We start from the raw sequence: 19,546 nt of genomic DNA on the forward strand, positions 1-19,546 counted from the left end.
AATATAAAATGTTGTGTCCTCTGCCTTCAATCCTGCAGGATTTTAGCACAGATAACAGGGAAAGGAATGACAGGAGATATCCTTTCTGGGCAGATCCTTTGAGAAACAGTCATTTTGTTCTGTTACCAAGAATATTTTAATATTTTATTAAAAAGAACACCTCATAAATCTATATTCTTATCTAGTATGGAAAATGTTCTCTTTGAAAAAACCCTGAAATCTCCTCAGTGATTGATTTCTTTTGTGGTAGGTAGGTATGTTATGCCCTCTTAAAATTAAGGTGTGGTGCAGGAATTTGAATTTATGCTTGTTTTTGAGGAGATGTCAGCCATGACTCCTCAGACTTGCCAACTTTTTGCCGCAGATGGATTTACTGCTGAGTCATGAAAACAGCAGTGCTAAGGATTTCAAAATATGATTTGAAGGATTGTTTTCCCTGGAGATGTGTTTAAAATAGCTTAAAACAGCGCTTAATGCTGAAGGGAAAGGGCTGCTGGAAATTCCTGGCAAATCCTCCCCTAAATTTGCAGATGTGCAAACAGAAACACGATGCAGATCTCAGAGTGATGCTATAATGATACCGGGAGATTTATCTCGGAGCTGCCATCCTACAAAAAGCAGGCATTTCAAAGCACAAAAAGCAGGGATTTCAGCTGGTTTTAGCAAAGCAGCGGTACCTGAATGTGACAATAGATGGAGCTGTCTGCGAGAAAAGTAACCCTCTTTGCCAGCTCATTTTTCCTGCGGCTTTTAAAGCACAGCTTCCGCACTTGGCCTCATTGTCATATTCACGGTGCTGATTTCAGTGCCACGAAGGGCAGGCTGCAGTGGACTCCACTTTACTTATCAGGGGCCCATTTTCTATCTCACCCCACATTAAAATCTGGCAGAGTCAAGCTCCTGACACTTGACAGCAAAGCTGTGAAGTTATTACTGACAGAGAGTAGGTTTAGATGGGATATTGGAAAGAATTCCTCCCTGGGAGGGTGGGCAAGCCCTGGCACAGGGTGCTCAGAGCAGCTGTGGCTGCCCCTGGATCCCTGGAAGTGTCCAAGGCCAGGCTGGATGGGGCTTGGAGCAACCTGGGATAGTGGAAGGTGTCTCTGCCCATGGCAGGGGGTGGCACTGGATGGGCTTTGAGGTCCTTTCCATCCCAAACCATTCTGGGATTCTATGAATACAAATTCATGCTGTAATATGGAATCATAGAATGGGTCAAATTAAAAGGGACCACAAAGAGTCTTCTGCTCCCACCTCCATGCTCCCAGGCAAAGACTCCCCTCCCTCTGAGAAAGGTGGGTGCCATCTGATGCCAGCACTCCTGGCACTGCACAAGCCATTGCACTGTCAAAACCCTGAAAATTATGGTGGTGACACCAGCTGGGGAGCCATCTGCTTCTTTCAATATTGCTGCTTTTGACTGGAAATGTCAGGAGTGTGCCCCAGAATCCCTTTCTAAATGTCCCAGAACCCTGAAATCATTTGTGATCACCCTCAGACTATGTGTCACCCTTCCCCTGCCCTCTGCATGGAAGATCACTTGCGTGGGGTGTGAAAAACTTGGAAGTTTCCTGGTGAGCCCAGAGAGGCAGCAAATAAATCTAGGATTACAAATAAAAGGCCTCCAAAGAGAACCCATCTTTCCCATGAACCAGCTCCCCGTGGAGGCAGCCCTACCGGGACACGCTGCAGCTCCATCAGGATGGCAGCCATGGAGTGGCACTCGGATTTCTCCAGGGCCACCATCTCTCCCTTGATCTCCAGGATGCGGCCCATGACGCCGTCCAGCGCGTGCCGCACCGCCGCCCGCTTCTGCTGGTGGATCAGGGGGGCGTGGGCCTCGTCCAGCTTCCTCAGGATCGCCAGGTATTGCACGTAGGCAGTGGCCAGCATCTTCATCACCTGCTCAGGGTCCTCCTGGGGCTGCAGGAACTCCTCTCTCTCTCTCTGGAGCATGGCGTCCAGCTCTCTCTGGGTGTCTGTCCATATCTGGCAGCAAGTGCTGGTTGGGAAGAGGAGAATTTCCTGTCAGCCTGACATGAAAGCAGGAGTGAGCACACAGAGCCAGGGCTCAGAGGGTGTGGATTTCTCTCAAAGCAAACCTGGAAGTGTCAGCCATTACATTTATAAGGAGGTTTTTTGTGATGGTGTTCACAGGGTTCCCCCCTGTTTCTCATCTCAGGAAGAGATGAGAATCTGACTCCATGTTTCAAAAAGCTGATTTATTATTTTCTGATTTATTATATTAAAATAAAATGAGATATTAAAACTATACTAAAAGAACAGAAGAAAGGATTTCATCAGAAGGCTAGAAAAGAAAGGAATGGAATGATGATAAAATCTTGTGACTGACCAGAGTCCCAACACAGCTGGACCTGTGATTGGTCATCAAGTAGAAACAACTCACATGGACCAATCAAAGATGCACCTGTTGCATTCCACAGCAGCAGATAATTGTTGTTTTTCTTCTCCTCTGAGGCTTCTCAGCTTCTCAGGAGAAAAAATCCTAGCAAAGGATTTTTCAGAAAATGTGCCTGTGACAGTTTTTAACTACAAAGTATTTTGAAAACCATTAGCAGAAGTTTCTGGGTTTGTTTTATTAAAACAAGCTTAATAGTTTAAAGCTTTCCAGCTTCATTCTAAAAGGCTTGAAGCATCCTTCAAGTACTTGAAGTTACAACCCCCAACAGTGCCAGGAGTTCTATTCAGCTGTGCTAATTGAGAAGATGGTTTAATTGAAAAGGTGTCTCCCTCCAATGCCTTTTAATAGGGGAAGGACCATTTGAGGCTCTGTACTTTTGGGATGAGGACCAATTCGTGTTTCTAAAGCTGTTCTGCCTTTCTGAAGTGGTTGCTTGGAGTTAACTGTAGGGTAAGGGTGGGGTTGGTGCCAATGCTGGAGTGGAACTGGGGGCCCTAATTCAAATGTGAAGTAAGGAAAATAATTTGATTTATTTCTATGGCAGCAACTGTTGCACTCCAGGGAATTGCTAAATGTCTGGTCTGGTGGCTGTGGGATTATATGGCATGGAAGCTGTCACCTCAGGCCATCTCCATGTCCAAGAGGAGTAATGCTGCTCACTTGGTAGGTTTTGTAGGAATAGGTGGAGTTCTGAGGGGAGCATGCACTGGCTGTCAGTGGCTTTTCCTGGGAAAAGCAGATCAGAACGTCCAGGGGATGAGCCCAAAGGAACAAGAAACGAGCCATGAGGTTTTTAGTCAGAGAAGGGCTCAAACAGCAGGTTTGTCATGGAAAGCTGTTAATAACACCTGTGGTAGTGAAGACACTTTTAGATCCTGTTCTCCTTTGCCAGATGGAGACTCTTGGCAGTGATAAGTGTTAAAAAATCCTACATCTTCGAAAATGCCTCTCTAGGAACAGAACAAGGAAATTCCTTCTGCACTGAGACTTGGTTGTGTTGGGAGAAAACCAGTTCATTCACACTGTCCTGCTGAGGGGAAAACAGTGGCTATGGAAACAGGGACAGCTGACTTTGCTCCTTAATCCTAGGAATGAAGGCTTCAATGGTGCAATCTAGACCCATCCTTGCTGAACCAAGTTGCTGTTCCTAGAGCTTCTCAAAGAGGGATGAGAACAGCAAAAGGCCCTGCCTTTCTTAGATGAGCTTTGAGAGCAGACCTTGCACTGGGGGAGTGTTGGTTTATTTATCCCGACCAGAAAGCTGGACAGATGTTAGCATTGTTTGTGCATGACAATAAATGCTGGAGCTCTGTGAGCTGATCTTATCATTCCCAGTCCTGGAGGTCAGAGTGACCCAAGGCTTGTGCTGCAAGAGGGACGTGTGGGGTGGGACAGGACAAACTCCAGAGCTTGGGGTGCCCTGGGTGGTGACAGGGCTGTGGGACTCCCTGCTGCAGTCTGCAAAAACACCAACAACCCAAACCCTGCTATTGAATTTGCACCATTAACGTTTTAAAGGGCGTATTATACACTTCAGCTGACCTGGCTTTCTGCAGGATGCAGCTGGCCTTGCTTTTCCTAATGCTTGTGCAGCCCACCCAGCTCTTTCCCCTTCCCTTTTTTTCCTACTTCATTTACATCCCACTGCACCACCCGTATCAGTCAATTGCAGCAATTAACCCAGGTGCAGGAGATAACCAGAACAAACCCGGCAGAAGGGAGGACATGGGGCCAAGCAAGGCCAGCAGAGCTGGAGCCAGGGCACGGAAGGATGTGAGGCACGCGGGTTTTCCAGCGCGGGAGGAAACGGCGCGGTGTCCTGCATACTTTGTGCGATTTCTCACGGATAGGGCAAAGCCTGTCAGCATCGGAGGAAGCCCAGCCCTGTGGGGTGTCCCCACAGCCATCCCGCTGATTGATGAGCCCTGGGGATGCTGGGGCTGGAGCCTTTCCCGTGCAGGTTACTCTGTGCACGGAGAAATGACCGATTTACAATAATCTGCCTTCTCCGAGTGAGGAATGTCAAGTGGTTCCTCCTGCTGAGCCAGCTCATATCCAGTTTCTTTTTATATTGGGGATGGCTGGTGGAGGGAGGAGAGGAGGGGGCTGGAGGACGTGACCATGAGGCACTGCAGATAGGACATAATTGCTTCCATAAAGCATTAGTTTATCAGATAAGCACAGGGATGATTGCAGGCACGGTTGCTGGGGGTCAGATGTTAAGACTATAGATATTATGGGGTGATTGTGGCTTTTGCAACATGAGAGCAAAAGAAAGGATGGGTCCGCTGGAAAATGAAGTGCTGAAGGAAAAGGTGGATGTGAAAGTGATAAATCTGCAGCTGATAACCCTATGTACCTGCTGTGTTCAGGGTCACTGACACCCTGGGGACCTGACCCCCAAGTTTCTTAGGCACGGGATGGGTACATCATATAGTGGACAGGCCAAGCAGAAATCTGATTTGAGTGTTGCACTGCTTGACCTTGATTAAAAACTAGAAGACACATCCCCAAAATGGGATTAAAATGGTTATTCCAGGTCCAAATGAAAGCCCTTCTGGACTAGTCTGAAGGATGAGCTGTGCCTGGTGTTTAGAGCTCCTTTTGGGGGACTTGGCCGAGCTGCTGTGAAGCAGAGGAGCCCTTCAGCTTTAGAGACAAACGTGCTCGGGGTAGTCAGGAGGAGTAACTTCAAGGTTATGCCTTTAAAAGCAAAGGAGAGCACTGCCTCTCCTTGCCTGTGAATCAGACACTGTGTGTTCCCTAAGTCCCTACTGGAATTTTTGCCTATTTGCTCAGTGTCCCTTTGCATTAAATTGTGAACTCCCTCAAAATTGCTTCCACACGCTGCAGGGGCAGGACAATGTAGCCTTGAATGCACTGGATTTTTATTTACTGTGACTGGTCCACCTTGTAGGCTCAGTTCTGTTCTGAGCTGTGTCTGTGCCCAAGGATATTCCATCAGATTTAGGTTGGATTAGAGCCTCTAACTCACCTATTAGTGCAGGTAATGAGCCTAGCTTTCTTATTGAAGGCTTAAGAAAATAAAATCCTGGGAAAGAAAGCCGTCTCTTGATCTCCCTGTGTATCCAGCACTGTAAGTAATGCTACAAATTGTCATAGCAACTCCCAAATAGGGTTGTTATAGGGGAAATAAGCAATGCTGTAATGGGATGAGGAAGAAGCACATCAAGTGACTGAACTCCAGAGTCCCCAGAGTGATTTCTGGCAGCTCACAGCTTGGAGGGAAGGTCACAGCTTTAACTCCTCACTGATGTCCTTTCTCTTCCCTCCCACAAAGTAGAAACACAGACTAAAACATGGGCTTAAGAATTTCTTTTGCCCGTAGCCTGATTGCCAGTTCAAATCTCACTTTTATTGCTCAAAATAAAGCCTGCTCTCCTTATTTACAGTGAAGCTTAACAACATAGGGTTTTTCTCCTGCTGGAGTTACAAAGAGATGTTTTAAATCCTGCCAAATTCTACATGCCCTGTTTTAGTATTGTAGGGCCCTCTAAGTCTGCATGTTTGCTTGACCCATCTCTCCTAACACTTGGAAAAGCCTGTTGGTTTGGAGTCCAGCTGAGGTGAGCCTGCTCACTGGTTTTGGACTGGTTTTAAGGTTGAAGCATGCTCTTCTTGGAAGGGTTTGTGCTGAGCATGCAAGCTGTCCCTCAGGCCACTCCTGAGCCCGGGCAAGAATCTGGCATCAGTGGGGTCACCTTTGTGTGGCTTTTCTTCTTCCCCCCAGAGCGTCTCTGTGTTTCACTCACTGCCAAAGGGAACACCACCCCTGTTATTCCAGGACATGGCACAGCTTGTCTCTGGATTTGTGCATGGGCTGAATGAACCCTGGCTTCTTTGGTGCCTGGTTTTTCTGGGCTGCCCTCAGCAATATCTCCTGCTTTCCCATGCTAAAGCTGAAATAGTGCAGTGTGCCTGGGTCTCCCTGGCTTATCCTGATGGATGGAAGGAGGTGGGAGGGAAAACATTTGACTCTGACTCCAGCTTTCCTCACCTCGTTTGGGAACTCCTGTGTGATTAAAGGAACTCTAAATTGTGTGTGTTAAAACGCTGCTGAAGGAACCTCTGCTGCCACTGCAAACCCACCTTGTATTTCTTTCTCAGCCACGAGGCTGGGCTGTGCTGGAGAAAGTGCCCCAGGGTTTGTGACAGCTCCAGGGATGCGGAGCAGGGCTCGAGGAGCCTGGCACAGGACACACAGGCAGCTGTGACAGAGATGCAGGGCTGGTGACAAGGAAGTGCACGCAGGGGCCACTGCTCAGGGTCCCCTGGCCACACTGGGAGCCTGACAGGTCAGGCATTGTGCTGAGCCCTGGGCAAACACGGGGGAGGGAAACCCTGCCCTGCAGCCTCTGGAAAATAAAGAAACAAGAGACAAAGGTTGGGAGGGGAAAGTGAGGCCCTGAGAGGAAAAAGGGTTTTTAATACTGCTGCTTTTTTTTCCCTCTCTCTTTCTAAAAATCACCAGGCTTAGGATGATGCTGGCTGATCCAGGTCAGCAGTTACCTGTTCCCTCACAGGTGTTGGGGGGTGATTACACTATAGGAGTAGCCCCCCCTTTTCTCTTTTGCCCTGTTATAGGCAAACATTTTTTGTGTTGGAGAGGCGCAGGCAGAATCAGAGACCAGTGTGGCCTTACAACAAAATGTGTCTGAGCTCAAGAAGTGTTTAGACAATGCTCTCGGGCACAGGGTGGGGTTTTGGGGGCGTCCTGTGGGATCCAACTGCAGGCCCAGCAGTTGGATCAATGGCCCTGGTGGGTCCCTTCCAACTCAGCACTGATCCTGTGAACCAAATTGCCTGAAATGTTGTCGGGATTAATTGGCGATTTCAAAGACTTTAGCCTGCAGTCTGGAGCAGTTCAGGCTCATGAGCCTGTTTAAGCCTGCCTTGCTTCTAAAATAAGATTAGTCTCACAATTATGCCAAACTTCTCAGCTGGTGGTGAATGTGACTCTGCCAGATGACTTTTTAAGCAGGCTTGCTCCAGCCACGATGTTTTACAGAGTTGGAAGCATTTGGGGGAAAAGAAAGGATAAACCTCAGTAGGCTTTGGTTGTGACAAGAGCAGAAAACACACAGCCTGCTGGCATTGTTAACGTGAACAGCTCTGTGCTTCTGTCATCTCCAATTTCAGTCCTGGGTACTATGACAGAAAGTGAAGGGGGAATAAAAGATTTGTGTGGCAGAAATGTAATGGGAAACCGCAGGGAAGGCAAGGAAGCGGCTCCATGGAGCAGCAGCAGCAACACACCTCAGCAGCTCTCAAGCACCTGCTCCAGCCAAACTCAAAGGCTGGCAGGAAAAAGAACTGTTTTCTTTCATGGGTTTTTAAAAAAAAAAAAAAAACCAACAATTTTTTCCTAAATGGCAAAGCAATTAAGGTGTGGGAAAAGCTGTCCAATGCTCCAGAGGCTGCCCTCCTGTCCTTCAGCTCCTACCTGGGCTGTGCCCTGGGCTGACCCCACAGTGTGGGCAGCAGGAAAAGGGGAATTCTGTCCCTCTGCCCTGCTCAGGTGAGACCCCACCTGCAGAGCTGCTGGAGAGAGTCCAGAGGAGGCACCAGGATGAGCAGAGGGATGGGGCAGCTCCATGGGGAAAGGTTGGGAGAATTGGGAATGCTGCAGAAGAGAAGCTTTGGGGTGACCTAACTGTGGCCTGCCAGTAGGGAACCTGCAAGAAAGATGGAGAGAGACTATTGACAAGGGCCTGGAGTGCCAGGAAAAAGGGGAATGTCTTCCCACTGCCAGAGGGCAGGGATAGGTGGGATATTGGGAAGAAATTTGTCCCTCTGAGGGTGGGCAGGCCCTGGCACAGGTTTCCCCGAGCAGCTGTGGCTGCCCCTGGATCCCTGGAAGAGTCCAAGGCCAGGCTGGATGGGACCTGGAGCAACCTTGTCTAGTGGAAGGTGTCCCTGTCCATGGCAGGAGATGAGCTTTAAGGTCCCTTCCCACCCCAAACTATTCCGTGTTACATGAACAGCAGTCTCCTCTCCTTTGCAAGCAGAATTTTTCCTTCCAAGCAGTATTTGCCTGTAACACACTTTACTGCTACTGACAACAAAGTTTATTTCAGCTTTAACCATCCTGTGCCATCTTCTTTTTACCCCTCTCTTCCTTAGAAAAGGAAGGGGCAGTTACCCATCCAGCTGCCTACAATTCCATGCATAAAGGGCTGTGTCTGGATGCTGCCAGGAGCAGGAGGCTTTATGCTCAAAGCTGACACCACCTACTCAGTTTCTTGGAAAACTAGAGCCTTTTCTTTCCCTGTTTTCCAGCACAAGTGCTGCTGGGATATTTCCACTGACAATGCCTTTTCCCAGAGGAGACACTGAAGGAGTAATACACAAGATCTTTCCCTACCTGCTCATTAAGGATGAAGGGAGGCACAGGAGGGAGTTGTAGCTTTGAGTCTTAGCTGTGATCAATTTGATCCTGTCTCTGATTTCCTGCTTTAACATAAGCAAGATGATGTGCTAATGCTCACCAGGGGTGGAAAGAGGGGCAAAGATGAATCTGTGACTGCCTGGGAGATGTATGAGAGAGAACATGCAAGGAATGCCCAGGAGGAAGCTAATAATTGTGGCGTTTGGTTGGAATTTGAAGAATATGGCCTGGGGCCAGACGCTGAATGAGGGGATAAAAAGAAATATTCAACAACGGGCCAATGGCTGAATGAGGCTGGGGCCCCGTGGGAAGGGGATAGGATGTGACCACAGCATCAGAAACTGCATCGTAATGCAGCCACAGAACGTGAGGGGGGACAGCAGAGGGGATTGGAAGTTGCACTGACATTTTTTCACATTTGGGTGTTGCAACCTTAATTTTCTTCAGCCGAGCTTTGGGGATGTGATGGAAAACAGAGAGCTCTGCTTTGGTTGTTTCTGTTGGAAGCAGAGGGAGGGAGATGCTCAGGATCTTGTCTTAGATCAATATTTAACCAGTGAATTAATATAAATTCTATTTGTGACACGTGATTAAATTTTAAAGCGCTTTGATTGTTTAAAGCTCCTTGGTGGCAGTGGCAAATGTCTTGTAGCTGATTAAAACCTGGCAGGAGTGGTAGCAGTGCCAAGGCTTGGCTTTGAACGTGTCTGGGCTAGGGCTGTCAGGGGCAAGGTAAGAAATCACTGGTCAGGATCCCAGGGGTCAAGGAGAGGGTAAACAAATCCATAAAAGAGGAGGAAACAGCGGGGAAACATAAATGCAGCAGCATCTCTGTGAATCTCCAGTGTCTGGAACAGAAGGTACATCTGCATGCAAATGCTGGGGCTGAGTGCTTGGGAAGTGAGATACCCCAGCACTTTTTAATCACCCTGCACTTGATGGCTCTGTTCCCTCCAGAGGGCTGAGACTGTCCCTAGAAAATCCCAGGCATGCCTGGACATGCTGACTTCTCCCTTGGCTGCCTGCTGCACTTAGTGACCCTAAGAGAGCATTGCTGCTCTCTGAGCATCCTCCCTGCCCTGACACAGCTTCCTGAGGCAGGGGAATTAAATTTACTGCTTTAGCCCACACCTCTGAGAATCACAGCACCTGGAGGATGGTGAACGTGCCTCAGAACCTCAGAACAAGGAAAGCTGTGTAGCATTTCTATTTCTGAAGAACCAAAGTTCTTTCTCATAACCCCCTTTCATTACTGTCTCTTTGCCTCACTGCCTTCAGGCAAGGCAGGCTGTTGTAAGTCATTTTTGTCACGTGGCATTTAAAACACCTTGGACATGGCCTTGAGTTGCACCAGGGAAGGGTTATAAAATAACAGAATCCCAAAATGGTTTGGGTTGGAAGAGAGCTTAAAGATCATCCCATCCCAAACCCTGCCATGAGCAGGGACACCTTCTACTCTCCCAGGGTGCTCCAAGCCCTGTCCAACCTGGCCTGGAACACTTCCAGGGATCTGAGAGTAGCCATAGCTTCTCTGGGCACCCTCACAGGGGAGAATTTCTCCTCAATATCCCATCTTTACCTGCCCTCCTGCTTAAGGCCATTCTTCCTTGTCCTATTACTTCATTACCTGTGTGAAAAGTCCCTCTCTAACCTTCTAATCAACCCCACTGGGAATCAGCTAGTGGGAGGATACAGGATAGGCTGGATATCAGCAAAAATCTCTTGATGGAAAGAAGAAGATGGTGGAGTCCCCATCCCTGGATGGATTTAAAAGCCCTTTGGATGTGACACCTGGGGACTTGGATTAGTGGTGGCCTCGGTAGTGCTGGGTTGAGGCTTGGACTTGATGATCTCAGAGGGCTTTTCCAACCTAAACAACTGTGATTTATGGTGCACAGCCAGCATAAACTCACTACAACCAACCATGTTAACAGTAGCCTTTGAGATCCAACTCTGGCTCGCGTTTGGGAAGGGCTGGATTAGCCCAGCTGTAAATCCTGTGCTGTGCACAGCTACAAGGTCATTATAGCAACCTGAGCCAAGGGGCTTCAACACCAAACAGGAGTCCCTGAGCAGCACCTTGCTCAGAAACAGGAGTGGATGTGTGTTTTTGTCATGTGGTATGGGCATATGATCCTGTTTATATGGATTTGCTGTTCAGGGCTGGCAATGCCATAGGAAATGCTAAAAATCCCTGTCTCTGTTAAAATTAAACTGAGCCAAACCAGTTGAAGCACAAGTATTTTTCCAGCTATGCTCAGTTTGACTCCTTTGGTGTTAATCTGGCTCACATAACAGCAGCCATGATTCAGAGACTGGGTAGGAATGACAGATTCTGAGATAACTCTGAAGAAGAGGTCAAACACTGCTTTTGTGGGGATTTTTCCTTTCTTCCTTTATCTCTCTCTCTTTTTTCTTTTTTTTTTTTTTTCTTTTAAAGAGCACAATTCAGACAACTCTCCACTACCTTGTGAACTTCACTTAACTGATTCCATGAGAGTGTTAGGCAGGATTTATACAAGCCCTGCCTTGGATCCACCAGGGATCTAACCAAACTTTCCTCCAGCTGGAGGCTGAGATGGGTCTGTCCTTAGACACAGCCCCCAGACCTTCTCTGCTCTGCCCTTCATTCCTCTCACCTTCCTCTCCTGAACCAAGGAGCTGCCTGGCTGGAAAGCAGTGGAGAAGTATCTGGCTGGGGCTGGCAATGTGTGGAGGCAGGAGAGGCGAAAAGAAGGCTGGAGAAAACAATCTCAGGGGAAACCTTATGGCTCTCTGCAGCTGCCTGTGGTCAGCTGGGGCTCAGCCTCTTTTCCCAGGCAACAAGCACTAGGATAAGAGGAAATGGCCTCAAGTTAAGCCAAGAAGGTTCAGATTGGTTACTAGGAAAACGTTTTTCACTGAAAAGAGTAGTTAAGCATTGGAACAGGCTGCCCAGGGGAACAGTGGAGTCACCATCCCTGGAAGCAGATGTGGCATTTTATGATATGTTTTGGTTGAAGGTTGCACTTGGTGATTTTGCAAGTCTTGTCCAACCTTAATAGCTCTATGAAACCCAAGGTGTTGGTGACAAGGAGACCTGCTCTGGTTCTGAATTTGGAAGGATGGTTTAGAATCTGAGGGCATTTTCCCTGGCAAAAAGCTGTGAGTTTGGAAATGGGATACTGGACAAAAGAAGAAGTGGGCTTTGAGGTTGGTACTACTGATATCAGAGGAGGGAGACCATGGGAAAGATGCCAGGAAAAGCTTTGCTCACAACCTGCTGGGACAGCAGTTTGGATATGGTCAGGTTTGGGTGTGAAGGAGAGGAGCAGAAGGAGGTAGCAAAACCTCCCCAAGGTTTTCTAATTTTTTTTTTCCTAATGCACTAATACTCAGTGAGCTTAAATAAGCCATACCCAGCTTGGAACTGGGAAAAAGAGCCTCCACAAACTGGGCTGTGCTGCTGGAGCTGGAAGCAGCAAACAGCACAACACTGAGGGATGATATTATGGAAGATGCTCACAGTTTAGCTCCCAGCACTGCACCACCATAATAATAATAATAGTAATAATAATAATAATAATAATAATAATAATAATAATAATAATAATAATAATAATAATAATAATAATAATAATGATAATAATAATTGCTGGGCTTGGAGTGATGTTTCTGGGGCAATGAGCACAGCTCTTTGCAGGCACTTTGATGCAATGCAGTCGTTGTCTGTTTATTGCAGACAAACTTGTAAAGCTTTGTGCTAAAATTACTGGCGGGAAACAAGGCACGATGTGGGCTGTAAGAGAGAGGAACCTTTTGCACAAAGGGTCCGAGTGAATAATGTTAACATTTGCCTGGTTTTCCTGTTAGGACGCGGCGGCTTTGTGGGGTGTGCCTGCCTCCCCTTGGGCTGTGTCTCACCCCTCTGAGGGGATTCTCGCAAACAGTGAGCTGTAAGAGAGTGGAACTTTTTGTGCAAAAGGTCTGAGTGAATAATTTCAGTATTTGCCCGGTTTTCCTGAGAGGACGCGGTCGCTTTGTGGGGTGCACCCGCATCCCCCCAGGCTGTGTTTCACTCCTCTGAGGGCATTTTCACGAACAATAAAGAGAGAAGAACCTTTTGCACAAAGGATCTGAGTGAATAATTTTAGCATTTGCCCGGTTTTCCTGTGAGGAACGCGGTGACTTTGTGGGTGCACCGGCCTGCCTCCCCCCGGGTGCCGTTTCACCCCTCTGAGGCGATTTTCGCAAACAGTGAGCTGTAAGAGAGAGGAACGTTTTGCACGAAGGGTCTTAGTAAATAATGCTAACATTTGCCTGGTTTTCCTGAGAGGACGCGGTCGCTTTGTGCGTGCACCCCTCTCCCCCCGGCCTGTGTCCAACCCCTCTGAGGGCATTTTCACGAACAGTAAAGAGAGAGGACCCTTTTGCACTAAGGTCTGAGTGAATAATGTGAACATTTAAGTGGTTTTCCTGGGAGGACGCGGTCGCTTTGCGCGTGCACCCGCCCGCCTCCCCGGGCTGTGTCTCGCCCCTCTGAGGCGATTCTCGCCCTCAGCCCCGCTACAGCCCCGGGCTACTCACGCCTGGGACATGCTGAGCACCGAGAGCCGCACCGGGGTGCCCTCAGCGAGGGGAACCGAGCCCGAATCCCGCTGGGCCGGCACTGACACGTCCCTGGAGCCCCGGGATACCGAGCCCGAATGCCGCTGGGCCGGCACCGACAGCGGCACGGGCCCGGCCGAGCCGCCCGCGGCCGCACCGTTGCCTTGGACACGGCCGGGGGGGCCGAGCCCTGCCCGCGGCTTCTCCTCCGAGCCAAGGGAGGTACCTTGAGCTTTCCGCCTTCTTTTTTAAACCTTTTTTTGCCCGCAGAATCAAGGGGTGGTTTGGGTCGGAAAGGACCTCAAAGACCATCCAGTGCCACCCCTGTCATGGGCAGGAACACCTTCCACTATCCCAGGCTGCCCAAGCTCCACCAACCTGGCCTTGAACACTTCCAGGGATCCAGGGGCAGCCACAGCTGTGCCAGGGTATCAGCACCGTCAAAGTCAAGAATTTCTTCTGTTAATCTGATCTAAATCTCTCCTTTTTTACTTTAAAACCGTCCCTTGTTGCTATCAGTATCACGCTGCACACTCCCTTAGTTTTGTTTTTTGCCCCGAGAGTTTCATTCCCAGCCCCCCATTACTTCCATTAGTTTCACTCCCCTTTCTTTGCCTCCTATTATTTTCCTTTTTTCTCCCTTTCTTATATCTTCCTTCCCCTCCCTTTTCACCCTTTCCTTTATTTTCCTTCCCCTCGATTTCTTACACCCTGCTTCATGTATTTTTCCTTCCCCCCCCTTTCCTATATTTCCCTTTCCCCCCTTTTCTCCCCTTTCCTATATGTTCCTACCCCTTTCCTGTACTTCCACACCCCCACCTTTTCTTCCCCTTTCCTATATTTTTTCTCTTTCCTCCTTAGTTTTTTTTTTTACTTTCCCCCCTCCCTGTCCACCAAGGACTTGTCCCTGTTGCATTCACATTTTTCCTCTTTCTTCTTATTTCTTTCCCTATTGGAGCAACTTTCTAGTGGTCTTTCATTCCCTTAACACTTAAAAAACCAGTTTAGAGGGCAGGATTACAGCGCAGATTTTGGGGGGGGAAATGCACTCATCCACAAAACTAATGAGAAGGAAAAAAACAAGAAGTTTGGGACAATAAGTAAAGTTTTGCCAGTGATCATATTTTTTTACACAAATTTCTGTATGCCTGCATTCCTTTTCTTTGTTTCCCTCCCCCTTTTTTTTTCTCCCATTGAAGCCCCAGCTCACATAATTAGGTGAGACTCTTGGCTATCAAGTTTTTGAAATAAAGTTTCTAGCCCTCCCTGGTTTTGGAGGAAAAGCTTGAAAACATGAATCTTGAAGACCATCATAAAAGCATCTAAGGATATTATTTTTCAAGCCATATGATGACTATGCCCACCACATCATTTCTTTAAGTGTGTGGGATCAGTGGGGGGAGGGTTTAGGAGAATTTGTTGCATTTTCTCTGTGCTGAGGTTGGAAAAAGCTGTAAAATCAGCTTGTAAGTTTCAATGTTAATATCAAACTGGTTCTTCGCGCTGAAATTAACATGGGAAATTTGTCTGCTTCCTTCCAGTGCCTGATCCTCATCCACGTGCAGGTCAGGAGGGTCTCGAAAGCAGTAAGTAACTTGTATTTTGTTCCTTTTTTAATAAAATATTTCAGTCTTTGCAACCCAAATAGGAACCTTGCATTTTTATTTCCACTGACGCTGGCATCTGTACACCGCTTTTGATGCCAAACTGTGCTTTTTTTCAACCAAAAGTTTTACCTGCAGAGTCCCAGCAGTGCTGTCTCCATCAGCGTGTGTGGTTTGAAGGACTGATCGACCTATTACATGTGTTTGCAATAAAGAAGTAGGAAGATTTCTGAAGCAGTTGAAATGAGAGCACCAAGATGGTTTGATATGATGTGGATGTTAATTATTAATCTGAATTTATTGCCCTCGGTGTCACAGTGCACAAGATTGTCATTGTGTTAATGATGAAATAATATTTATTGCTCACTTTCCCACCTGCCTTCTCCACCCTCCCCCCATAAAAAAAAGTTGGAGGAAAGCAAATGTCTTCCTTTTAAAAATGGGAAATTAAGCTACAAAGAAGTGATGTACATGAGAGCGTGCAGGGAGGCTGAGGGGATTTTCATTTTCATCAGTTCATAGAGAACTTGGGAAAAAAATGAGTTGTGTTGCTGGGAAAAGTCATGCAGAAAAATTAATTATGAAATGAGTAGAGTTGATTTTTATTTTTTCTTCCATGGGAAAGGAGCCTGTTTTTGAGCTGAAATGGGAGCTGTGTATGACTAAGTAATTGGTTTAGCCTAAGAAAATTGACATTTATAAATGGAGAAAGCAGGGAGTGGGAGATGTTCTGGTTTCCAACAGGGTTCCAGCTGAGTCCTTGAGCTTTTCAGTAATTTGAAGTGAGAGGACACAGGTCTGCCTGGGCTGTGATGTCCCCACAGCTCAGCCTGGAGCAAAGGAGGCTCAGGGGGGCCCTTGTGGCTCTGCACAGCTCCTGACAGAGGGGACAGCTGGGGGGATCGGGCTGTGCTCCAGGGAACAGGGACAGGATGGAGGGAAATGGGCTCAAGCTGTGCCAGGGCAGGTTTAGGTTGGACATCAGCAGGAATTTCTCCATGGAAAGGGTGCCCAGGCCTTGGAAGGGGCTGCCCAGGCAGTGGTGTGGTCCCCATCCCTGGAGGTGTCCAAGGATCTCCTGGACATGGCACTCAATGCTTGGGGCTCGGTGACAAGGTGGGGATCGGTCATGGGTTGGACTTGGATGGTCTTGGAGGTGTTTTCCAACCAAAATGATCCTGTGATTCTGTGCTCACTGCAGCTGAGGTCCAGCAGACCACTCATGGTCAGGGAACACCATGAAGCATCTCACTCTTTCCATTCTGGAATCACACTTCTCCAATAATCCCTGCAGGCTCCAAACAGTCTGAGATGTCGAGGTAAGACCAGAGATTAAAGGGATTTGTAGTTGTTATCCCACTCATTGTACATTTTTTGTACAGCATCACTGGCCACTTCCTCGTGCAGCTCGTGTTGCATTAAAAACTCCAAGTGTGTTATTTGATCTATGCAGCAGGAACAGGGGATGGGTTTTGTAGAGCCTGTGCCTTTTGGCATCTCTAATTCCTTAGGCTCTTGCAAACACAGGCTTAAAAGTCCTGCTGCCTTGGAAACTAGGTGCCATCATTTTTGAAAAAAAAAAAATCTTTTATTACGAGCTTAAGAGGTGACTGTGAGCTTACAAAGGGGGTAAAACATAAAACTGGAGGGTCTTGTTCCTCTCAACGTGGGTCCCTGGCAAAGAGCTTAGTGCACCTGTCTGTTATTGAGTAGGGCTTAGGGAAAGCAAGCAACGTAATGGGAATAATGTTCTGCCTTTGCAACTTGTATTTCAAAGCACTTCCAGAGGTCTGGGCTGTCCCTCGAGGAGCAGGGTGGAACTTGGAGGGGGTTTTTCCTGAGTGTTGCTGGCCCAGAGAGGTGCAAAGGGAGAAGCTGTGGGTCAGGGCTTCCTCCTCCATCCGTGGTGGGCTGAGGCTTTGGGCCGCCACTTGGGAGTCCAGCATTCTGTTTGCTGTGTGTGTCACACAGGGTGTGACACAGGTGTGACAGCCTGGGATGCAGTGTGGGATGTGCTCTGTGAGGCTGGGCAGTCACCAGCTGTGTGAAATTTAAAGTGCTGGATTCTGCACTGGAATGGGGCAGCCCTGGAGGCAGGGACACACTGGGAGTGAGAGAGCAGCAGGGATCTGGCAGTCCTGGTGGATGGCCAGTTGGATCTGAGTCAGCAATGCCTGGAGCCAGGAGGGACATCCCTGCCCTGGGGGATCACCCCAGCAGTGCCAGCCAGGCCAGGGAGGGCATTGTCCTGTCTGCTCTGGGCTGGGGCAGCTTTAGATAAGATCTAAAGCTGTTAGAGAGTGTTCAAAGGAGAGACAGAAGATAGGGAAGGAGCAGGTTGAGGGCACTTGGCTTGTTCAGCCTGGAGGAGACAAAGGTCAGACCTCATCGGGGTCTGCAGCTTCCTCTGAAGGGGCTCTTGGGCACAGGGTGGGATTTTTGGGGTGTCCAGGGCCAGGAGTTGGACCTGATGATCCTTGTGGGTTCCCCTCATCCTAAAGGATGGCAGTTACAGCAGGACAGCTGTCCCCAAATGGGGACCTGGGTGCAGCTGAGTTGCACAGCAAACCTGTGAGTCTGGAAAATGAGAAGTAGGACCTTGTGATGGGCAAGCCTGGGCAGTTGTTGCTCAGGGCTTCACAGAATCCCAGAATGGTTTGGGCTGGAAGGGAGGTCAAAGGTCATCCCATCCCACCCCCTGCCATGGGCAGGGACACTTTCCACTGTCCCAGGCTGCTCCAAGCCCTGTCCAACCTGTCCTTGGACACTTCCAGGGATCCAGGGGCAGCCACAGCTTCTCTGGGCACCCTGTGCCAGGGCCTGCCCACCCTCACAGGAACAATTCTTTCCCACTATCACACCTAATCCTGCCCTTTTTCAGTCTAAAACCAATCCTCCATGCCCTGGTGCTCTAGGCCCGTGTCCAAAGGCCCTCTTTAGATCTCTTGGAGCTTCTTTAGGACTCTGAGGTCTCCCTGGAACTTTCTCTTCTCCAAGTGAACACCCCCAGCTCACCCAGCCCATCTTTTTAGGATGATTGCTCCCTCGCTCTGACCATGACTTCCTCGCAGGTGGGTGTTTGGTTTTCCTTTAGGCTTGGATGGAAGTGTTTAAAGGAGCTCTGGGTGGCCCTTTGCAAACCTTGGGGACTGGGGTCACCCTTGTGACCTCAAGGGCTGGCTTCCAGCTCATGGTGACATCCATGAGGGGTGGCTCTGCCAGCTGGGCTGCACTGACCACTTCATTTAGCCTTGTGACTGGGCTATTTTTCCAGTTAACATTGACTCCTGGATCTCCAGGAGGTTTGCTGCCTACTTTCAGGCTATTTTTCCCAGTTAACATTGACTCCTGGATCTCCAGGAGGTTTGCTGCTTGCTTCCAGGATATTTTTCCAGTTAACATTGACTCCTGGATCTCCAGGGGGTTTCCTGCTTACTTCCAGGATATTTTTTCTGGTTAACATTGACTCCTGTATCTCCAGGAGGTTTCCTACTTCTTCCAGGCTATTTTTCCCCAGTTAACACTGACTTCTGGATCTCCAGCAGGTTTGCTGCTTCTTCCAGGCTATTTTTCCCCAGTTAACACTGACTCCTGGATCTCCAGGAGGTTTGCTGCTTACTTCCAAGCTAAGTGAAGGGGATTTGTCAGCACTCAGGTCTGTTAGACTTTGATATAACAGTGTGTTCATCAGGCCCGAGCGTGGTACATGGAGGAGGAGGATTGCAGCAGAATTAGAAGGTATAAAGTTCAAATCTAATTTGAAGAATTTTCCCTCTATCACTTAAATGTGGGAAATGTTCCTGTGGCTTCAGGGATAAAATGTCACACTTCATAAGGAGCATGCGTTTTAAATCTCAGCCAGATATTAAGTGCCGTGTGCTGCACTCCACTTCTCTCTTTGTTAAAAAGCAAAACCCCAAATCATCTCTCCTGAAAGAGTGTTGTTTGATAAAATTAAAGCTTTCCAAAGAAGCTGGTTCAAACAGTGCCAGCTCTGTATCATTATGACACAACAGGGAGTGGATTGATTTTATTCTGTCTTGACAACAGTTCGTCAGCGCTCAGCTATTTAATTATATAGGATGCTGTTCCTAAAGATGCCTACAGCATCAAGAGAGCAGTCAATACAGACTGGCAACACACACCAGATGTTTTTTGGGTGAGAAAGAAACAGAAAAAGGGACCAGACTCGGGCTTCTGGCAATTATCCAAGTAATTTGTAAGCAGACATTTTAGGACATTGGTTGGCTTGAATGTTTGGCTTCGGCTCAGGAGTTTTTAATAAATTCACACAAACCCTCTGTCAAGCTTTAGTCACTTATAGGGGCAAAGTTCACTTCTATATCATCCTGCAACCCAAATATTGGAAATAAGTAGCATTTCTTGTAAAGATATATTCAGTATGGCATGTGGAATGACACTTCTAGACAGACCCCTTTCAGTTCTGCTAAGATATACAGAGCCTCTGACCACTTCCTCACTTTACAGGCTCACCATCAGCAATCTGAAGTGCTTCATGTGCTT

General features: G+C 48.0%; 1 protein-coding gene across 1 annotated transcript in view; it reads right to left on the reverse strand.

Annotated features, from left to right (window-relative positions):
• The window catches only part of IQCA1 (IQ motif containing with AAA domain 1), a gene marked incomplete at its 3' end in the record, with an annotated part of 105,978 nt that extends 92,482 nt beyond the window's left edge, over positions 1-13,496 (reverse strand). The window contains exons 1-2 of the mRNA XM_030951921.1: positions 13,398-13,496; positions 1,678-2,002 (exon numbers count right to left, since the gene is read on the reverse strand). Coding sequence (XP_030807781.1) covers positions 1,678-2,002; positions 13,398-13,408 — 336 coding nt within the window. The remainder of the gene's footprint in view (positions 1-1,677; positions 2,003-13,397) is intronic.
• Positions 13,497-19,546: the final 6,050 nt, after the last annotated feature.

The sequence above is a fragment of the Camarhynchus parvulus genome, chromosome 7 (assembly GCF_901933205.1).
Source record: "Camarhynchus parvulus chromosome 7, STF_HiC, whole genome shotgun sequence".
Taxonomy (NCBI): domain Eukaryota; kingdom Metazoa; phylum Chordata; class Aves; order Passeriformes; family Thraupidae; genus Camarhynchus; species Camarhynchus parvulus.